The sequence below is a fragment of the Neltuma alba genome, unplaced genomic scaffold (genome assembly GCF_004799145.2).
Source record: "Neltuma alba isolate B1F8T4 unplaced genomic scaffold, ASM479914v2 tig00010918_pilon, whole genome shotgun sequence".
In the NCBI taxonomy this organism is placed as follows: Eukaryota; Viridiplantae; Streptophyta; class Magnoliopsida; order Fabales; family Fabaceae; genus Neltuma; species Neltuma alba.
Window position 1 is genome coordinate 620801 of NW_021635694.1, and position 8533 is coordinate 629333.

The following is an 8533-nucleotide window of genomic DNA, read 5'->3' on the forward strand; positions in this document are numbered from 1 at the left end:
TTTTAGAAGCATTTTCTCGCAAAACGAAATACACTCCTCTATATATTTATTTTGTATACCGTAAAAACACTTTTAAAATTACGGTTTAGCTTCCATTCAAACACCCTTTTAGTCCATTTTAAATGATGCCACATTAGTTTTAAATTAAACACGTCGTATTGTCTCGCTATTGTTGTTTTACAAACTTAGCAGCCATTCATGATGTATAACAGAATGAAAAGAAAAATTGATTTTGTACATAAGAAAGGCTTAATAAAAAAGTATTTTATTATAAAGCAATGAGTATAGAAGTATAATTCATATTACACATTTCATTTTATTTGCAATAGAAATGAAAAGATTTTATCGCACTAAGCAAATATTCATTTTATGTGCAATAGAAATATTACGTAATATTTCCCTTTTGGCATAAATATAAATATCCAAATTTAATAAAATTTCCATTAAAAACATAAAACACAGCTCAACGAATAAACGAAGAAGGGAAAATGGGGCTACACAGCTATGCTTTGAGGACCTGTTTTCTTGTCCTCTCTTTTATTTAAATCATATCCCGCAAAGTGCTATATAGTGCACGTTGCTACTTTAACGGTGTTTATGATAGTTTAACAAATTTTAATACCTTACGCTTCTAGATACTAATGTTTTAAGATAAACTAAATTTTAGGAATTAAAATTGTGGGTTTAAAATTTAAGAGAATAAAACTAAAATAAGTGCAAGTTTTAGAGACAAAAAATTATATGGCTAAAGTATACATTTGGTCTTTTAACTTTATACAAGCTTTTAATTTGATCTCTTAATTTTAAAAAACATACATTTGGTCCTTTAACCCTAAAATCATTAAGCTTTAATGATGATTTTTTGTAACAATCATAGATGTTTTAAAAATTAAATTTAATATATTAGCATTTGAGAATATTTTATCAATATTTAAGACCTTAATATCATCATTTAAAAAAAATTTAGAATTAAAGGATTAAAAGTATACTTTTTAAAACTAAAGGGCCAAATTAAAACCTTGTACAAAATTAAAGAACCATATGTATACTTTAGCTAAATTATATTAACTCTTTAAAATAAATGAGCTCATTTAATGAATAAAGTTATTAATAGTTAATGAAATTTAGTCAATGCTTAAATTAAAGTTGTAAATGGTTTGAAAGAGTTGCCTTATTACTTCTTCAATGAAAGTTTATTAATAGTTCATAAAATAAAGTTAATACTCGTACAAAAGTTCTAAACGGTTTGAAAGAGTGGTTTTGTTATTTGTTAAACAAAAGTTATTAATAACTTATGAAATGTAGTAAATATTTATGTAAAAGTTGATGATGACATAAAAGAGTGCTCTTATTATTGCTAAATAAAAGTTGCTAATAATTCATAAAATTAGTGAATAGTTAATACCTATGTAAAGGTTGTGAGTGACATGAATGAGGGATGTTGTTACTTGCTCCATAAAAATTAATTATTGATGAAATGTAATTCATGCTTATACAGGAGTTGTGATGAATGATCCGAAAAAGTAACATTGTCTTAGTTTCTTAACTTTGACAGAAATTACAAATTTTAAATCAATTTTACTAATTTTGAAACTGAAATTAACAAGTAAATCAATACTCAATTCCTTTGTTTTTTTTTAGTGAATCAATACTCAATTCTTAAACTTCAAATGGTAATAACAAAATTTCAATTAATTTTAGAATAAAAATTATAATTTATGTCTTTTTGCTTGAAATTCAAAATTTCATTTTCGTTTTTACATTTTTTTTAGAATTATGCATATCGGTACTCTTTAAATGATTTCACAATTTTCAGGGATCATTTTTCCCAAATCAAATAAGTAAACTAATTTTTTTAATAAAATAAAATAAAATTCGTTGCCTCAGGAATGCTCAATTTTCCCTCAGGAAATGATTTAAGCGTTACAAAGGATTTTTTTTATTTTTTAACATAGCTATAAAAGGGTTGAGCAGTCCGAACGCTGAAGCCAGCCTTCTGCAGTTTCTGATCTGAAGCGAAGGAGGAGATTAGAGGATGTAGCTGGCTGTATTATACGCTGATTGACAATGAACAGACACGCTTGGCGTTACGAGTTGTTCTCTGCCTGTTGAAGGCGTAAGTGAATCAGAGACGCCATGAGAAGGTGCAGAGAGATTCTTCGACTCTACTCTTCTCTTCGCTATGGAACTGCGAAATCACCATCTTCTCCTTTTGATTCGCCTGGGTTTATTATTCCTTTAAGCTATTCTTTCTCCTCAAATCCTGATGGCAATGACGACAAGAGGTCACCCAACTCTCAAAGGGATTCGTTGCTTCTAGAAAAATTTAGACTTAGAAAGCTCGAAGGTTCTTCTACAACTTCACAAGGTAGCCCCCAAGCATCGGAGAAGGAAATTGAAAAGGATTTGAAGAATGAGGATGAATCCTCTAATGTAGTGACCGATTTCAAGGTGCTGGGTTTGTGTAAGGAGCTCATTGAGTTTTTGGAGAAACTAGGGCTGCTTATTCCTACTGAGATTCAATGTGTGGGAATTCCTGCTGTCTTGAAAGGCAAGAGTGTTTTGATGAGTTCGGTGTCTGGGCCTGACAGAATTTTGGCCTACTTATTGCCTCTTATTCAGGTAAACTTTATAATATTTCTGTACCTCCCTGGAGTTCTTGTATTAACTGGTTCTGGAAAATCTTTCTTTAAATTGGCGACATCTTCGATCGTGGATTTTGGAAGTGATGGGTTGAATGCTTGGCTTTAAGTATTGGTATATGCTATCTTTACATATGTTTGAGAAAAGAAATTACCCGGCATATTATATGGTATGGTTCCTAATATCAGTTCTATTTTCTCTTTGATATGAAATCAAATGGAAAATTACCTAGACGATACTACATTATTCTTTTCCTTTTTTCTTATTTGGTCTGCTTGAACTTTCTCGTATTGCACATGTTATGAAGTTCTTTATGATAAGGGAAACTACATCTCCAAGGTTCCTTGTTTTGATCAATTTTTTCTATTAATTCTATCAAAAGTTAAACATTATTTTCTACTTCATATTTTTTGTAATTTCGTGCTAAGAATGCTTGAATGACTGAAAATTATGTGAACCACAGCATGAGGTGTGTTTTGGAGAGGGAAATGAAAGGGAACAAAAGGGAACGGGAGTTTTTGTCTAAACCATTCCTTTATTTGGGAGTTTGTTATAAGGTGTTTGTAACTAACACTTGAAATTATGCCAAAGCCATCCCTCATGTTTTTTAATTTTGAATTCCGTACAATTTGGATCATTTTGGAAGAAATAGTTTTCTCAAACGGTGGAAGAGAATTGTGTTAACTTGTTAGCTTTTGAGACAAGATACAGAGTTCCTTATTTTTGTTACCAAACGAAGGATTAGATAAACATGAATAAAAAGCTATTGTAATTTTCACTTGAAAAAAAAAAAAAAAAAAAAGCTATTGTAATGTGTTAACTTGTGTAGCTTTTGAGGCAAGACACAAAGTTGTCCCAATCAAAATTGCGGCATCCTCGGGCCATTGTTCTCTGTGCCACAGAGGAGAAAGCTGAACTGGTGATCTTCCTTACCCTTATTATCTCCTTAGTCCTGTGGTTTATGGAACTCTTTTTTTTTTTTTTTTATTGATTTCCCTCAACCTTGCAAATTATTGTCATTGCAGTGCTTTAATGCTGCAAAATTTATCATCCATCACACAGAATTGAAATCTGCTAAGGGTGATTTACCAAATAATGAGAAGTCAGATGCTTCAATTGGCCTTGTAATCGGACCTCCTTGTGAGATTCTTCAGTACATTGAAGAGGGAATGGTTATTCCTGAAGAAATAAGATATTTGGTTAGTATCAATGATTTATGTTTTAGTGGTCGTTCAAGATGATAGTATGACTAGCCTTTACTGAACAATTTGAACTTATGCGTTAAAATGGTAAATTGATCAAGCTAGGTGTTTTATGATATTTATCCACACTCCAAGCCTAAAGGACTTTTCTATTATGGGTGAATGTTGAAGATCATAATAGAAGTATTTTGGACATCACTCAACATTTTAGGTGAGGTTGTAAATGCCAATGATCTTTAAGATCTCTTAACATTTTCTCTAAAGACCAAAGCTGAAATTTTAAAACCATCCAATGTGGGTGGTAATTAAATAACATAGATGTCTGCTTATATACACGCTCACACACGAACTTAATTCTTTGATGTAGTACTTGAAGGCCTTGCTTTCTGAAGAGGATAGGGCCCAAGTATGCCACTAGTGATCCAATGATGAACTCCTGAGAATACACACTTGTTCATGCTATTTTTGGATTAAAGACTGAATGTTGAAACTACGTAGTGCTACCTTGCATTGATCATACCTGTATGTCCCCATTTCCTAAGTAGGTAGTGGATGATGCCGACTGCATGTTTGATAGTGGCATCAGCCTTGATTTTTGCAAGATTCTCAGACACTTGCCAGATTATACTAAAGAATCCACTGCCAAAGGGTTGCAAACTGTTTTGGTTACTTCAACAATAACAGAGGTTTGATGATCCACATTAGTGTTGTTGGATTCGTAGTGAAGTTGTTGCTGCTTAGACCTTTTATCAAATTGGTTTTGCTTGAGTTCATCATATTTCATTTGTGGTAGGTCTTGGGTGAAGAGTCTCCTGTTATAAAGCGCCCGGAGAATAATCATGCAGGACATGTTTCCGCGATGTTGTTGGAAATGGATCGCGCAGAAGTCTTTCAACTGACAGAATCATTGGATGCTTTAAGGCAAAAAATGACAGAGGCCATGAATTTTCTCAAATGACAAAAAAATCTTTATACTCCTTCAGTCCTAAATGTAACACTTATTTTATAGTATAATTTACATTATAAAATGAGTTTTATGTTTAAGATTGAAGGAGTAATACATTTCTTTGTCATAGCTAAAAAGAAAACAAAATGGAAAAGAAAAAGAAAAAAATAACGGAAAAGAGAGTCAAATTAGAATTTATAATTTTTCATATAGTAAAACCATGTTTAGCTACGTGTGTTCTTCCCGTATATATTCTTTCATGTCATTGAGCACATTTTAGTGATAATTTAGTTTGCTGACTTTTAACAGACAGATTTTTTTTTTTTTAAAAAAAAAACAGTTAGTGCGGAGACTGATATGCTATGTTGCTGCTGCAAGTCTGTAACCGTAGGTTTTTTTCCCTTGGTCCAAGCTGTTATTTTTATGTTATCTCATTTTGATCTAAGTAGCCCAAATTTTATGCAAGTTTTACTCTTAATACTCTGTTTTTTTTTTTTTTGCAAGTTATGTGTGTGTGTGTGTAGAGACACAAGCACATATAAAATATTGGTGGTTCAGAACAAATTTGTAAGTATCCACTGGCGTAACTACAGCACTTGTGTTACTGCAGCACAGACGATCGAAGTTTCAACTGCAAGTACATGTTGGTTTGTGGCTCTGCGCAGTCTTAAGCTTGATGGCTTGTAGATTGCTTGTTAAACTAGTTTTAAGTAAATATAGAATGTGGCCTTTAATTTTAATTTTACGTTTTAATTTTAGACTTGTTCCTCCATATCAACCAATTTCACAAAATTTGTCATTTGAAAGTTTGAATTCGTAAGAAAACTTGTACTTCCTCCGCTTAAAATATTTTCATGATATATTAAGGGCAATTGATACCTTTTAACATTAATAAAGTTTATTTCCAATTTGTTTGGAAAAAAAATTGATATGTCAAGTTTTACCAACTCAACTATTTTTTATTTTTGGGAATGACAAGTTCCACGCCTAAAATAGAACTAATCCAGTTCCAGACAGTCTAATTAAAAAAATCTAAAAAACATCAGCATATCTTCTTTTCATAGAAGCTTGACAGCTAACTAGTTTATTTGGGTGAATGTGGCTTGTACTTGAAATGAGGAGGGTATTATTAAACTTCGAAATCCTAATAATTGCAATCAATCAAATCAATTTTATTTGTATTAAAAATAATAATTGTGCCTTTTTAATCTGATTTTTCGTAAGCATTAATATTAGAAGCAAGCTTGATTTTAACAGTCAAACAAAATGCTGAAAAGTTAAACAAATGTCAAGTGTAAATTCAATTTTTCTTTTAATAAAAGACAAATGAAAGTGAGCAATATACAACCATCCGGACCTCTATATGATAAGATCAAATGAAAAATGCCTATATGAATGAAAAACACTGGAAAGATTGCCTCTTGTTTGCTATGAGAAAATCGCTCTGGTGCCTCCTTCATTGGAGGAAGATGACTTCTTATGAGGAGCGCTGAGAAGATCAAGAATGGACAACTATTAGCAGGAGGAATATCAAGAACAAATGAATGGCCTAAGCCGGAGATATGCCATAGCCTACATAGAAATCTGAACTCTCTTTTGCTGACACGTTGAACAGTATTAATAGACAAGAAGAAGATTCAGATGATGATAATGACAAGGAAAATGGCATGTTTGATAATACTCTTTCAGAGAAATCTGACGAGGAAATGGAACCTCAGACATTTGAACTTCCTGTGCGTATTAGGGAAGACCCCAATAAAAACTTTCCTACTTTCCATTTTTTTGGCATAGTAAAGAAACACCTTTACAAAGCCTGAAGAAGAGTTGTTAGCATGAAGTTATTGGATATAAATATTGGCTTTAAAGCACTTAAAACTAGATTGTAGTCGATATGGACAAGTAAAGGAGTTCTTAAGCTAACTAATATTGGCCATGGATACTTTGTATGAAGCTCTCTAATAAGGAAGCTTACTTCAACGCCTTAACTGGTGGCCCTTGGATTACGATGAACCAAAATTTAATCCTATAAGAGCTAAATAGCAAGGTTGCTGTTTGGGTTAGACTACTAAATTTTCCTTAAGTATTATGATGAAGAGGCTTTAACTATTATTGGGAACAGAATTGGGCAAACTATCAGAGTTTACATGAACAATTTTTGTTAGTTAAGAGGGCATATATGAGGATTTGTGTTCTTATTGATCTTGGGAAACAACTAATGCCGGGTTTTTCACTTGATAGGGAGGATTACTATCTCGAACATGAAGGGCTTCATTCATTATGTACAAAATGTGGCATTTATGGTCTTTTGGGAGGGGGGTGTCCCTCTAAAATTCTTGAAATAGAGGACAATGTGACGATTAATAATAAGCAGGCTCAAGCATTACAGAGAACAGGAAAGGAAGTTCTAGGTAACATGAATATAGAACAGGATTGCTAGAGATTTGTCCAAAAACCTTGCTAGCAGAGGAAAGGGAAGGAGAAGAATGGTGAGAATTTTCTGCAACCAGGTTCCGGTATGAGGTTTGATATGTTGGCTGAGGTGGATAATCATTTTGATTTCACAAAAAGAAATAGAAGATAATGTAATACTTGAGGATGGAAAGAATGTACACATGGATAATGTTTTTGCCAATTTTGTGCATAGTACTAAGGAGAGAAAAGTTGCGCAGAAAAAACGACAAAGCAAAGATAATTGTTTCATCATGAGTATGGTCTTAGAATCAGCAATGAAGATGCTTGTATGGTTTGACAAGCTTGGACAAGATCCGAGCAAGTGTGAGCAAGGTGCTTGTATGGTTTGGTAAGCTTGGATATCATCCAGGCAAGTGTTAGCATGTGTGGGCAAGATACTTGAACGGTTTGACAAGCTTGGATAAGATCTAGGCAAGGTGCTTGTATGGTTTGGCAAGCTTGGCCAAGGTTCGAGCAGAGTGTGCCTCTGAAATGGAGAAGAATCATGTGAGATGTTTATGAACCACATGAGAAGTAATGAAATTTTGATGCTTATTCTGGAGGACTCTACTAAGGAGGAAACAACTTATAGATTGATGAAGGCAAGATTTTTGTTGACGATACAGAGGAGAGGTCAAAGGTGGATAACATGGATGTTGCAAACCTTCCTAATATTTTGCATGACCTGGGTAATAAAGGAGGAACTAGGGTTAAGCATTTTGGGCCTATTTAGAATAGCCCAATTCGAGATGAGACTAATTCAAGTGGTCAGAGTGAGGGATGCAATTCTCCACAGAGGACAAATTGGGCCTGCTTTCTTTCTGTAAGCCTCTTTATGGCTTATATTTACTATTGGAATACTAGGCAGTCTTGTGGTAAAGGCCTCATTCACTACTTGAAAAAATGTCTTTCACACCGGTTAGAATAGGCATTTGATATTGGAAAGATGACCGATATGGAAATGGGTTGTTTAAAGATCTTATATTTTTATATTGGCTCTGAATCATTCTCTGGAAGCTCATCCTCTTTATCATAAATGAACCGCTTGCCCTGAAATGACTTGGTCCAAGGAGGATTCTCGTTCGTACAAATGGTACTTCAAACTTGGAATGAGCATGAAGAAATTAATGATACTTCTTTATCTTTTGAGTTGTTCTACCAGATCGGTCACTCAAGAGATAAAATGGAAAAAATTAAAATAATGAAAAAGATCTGCAATTTTATGAGATTTAATAAAATCCCAGATGAAGCTACGATTAAATTGGAGCTTCTTTTGGAATTTTATCATATC

General features: G+C 33.1%; 1 protein-coding gene across 3 annotated transcripts; it reads left to right on the plus strand.

The window, feature by feature from the left end:
• The first annotated feature begins 2010 nt into the window (after nt 1–2010).
• On the plus strand, nt 2011–5638 carry LOC114759921 (DEAD-box ATP-dependent RNA helicase 39). Of its 3 annotated transcripts, XR_003741989.1 has the most exons (6): nt 2011–2622; nt 3473–3562; nt 3669–3842; nt 4391–4531; nt 4639–5178; nt 5296–5638. XR_003741989.1 is itself a non-coding variant. In XM_028949157.1 (5 exons), the coding sequence occupies exons 1-5, from the start codon at nt 2137–2139 to the stop codon at nt 4801–4803; spliced, it is 1056 nt and encodes a 351-aa protein (XP_028804990.1). In that variant the 5' UTR covers nt 2011–2136; the 3' UTR covers nt 4804–5256. The 3 variants fall into 3 exon arrangements, 2 of the variants coding, with proteins under 2 accessions (XP_028804990.1, XP_028804992.1); XM_028949157.1 differs by lacking the exon at nt 5296–5638 and having other exon boundaries at nt 4639–5256; XM_028949159.1 differs by lacking the exons at nt 4391–4531; nt 5296–5638 and having other exon boundaries at nt 4639–5256.
• Nucleotides 5639–8533: the final 2895 nt, after the last annotated feature.

What these genes read in the sequence shown, in the direction of transcription:
- LOC114759921 (XM_028949157.1), top strand. Translation starts at nt 2,137, where the DNA reads ATGAGAAGGTGCAGAGAGATTCTTCGACTCTACTCTTCTCTTCGCTAT. An exon ending in CAGAGGAGAAAGCTGAACTG is followed by an intron (nt 3,563 to 3,668) that starts GTGATCTTCCTT and finishes TTGTCATTGCAG; the next exon opens with TGCTTTAATGCTGCAAAATT. An exon ending in TTACTTCAACAATAACAGAG is followed by an intron (nt 4,532 to 4,638) that starts GTTTGATGATCC and finishes CATTTGTGGTAG; the next exon opens with GTCTTGGGTGAAGAGTCTCC.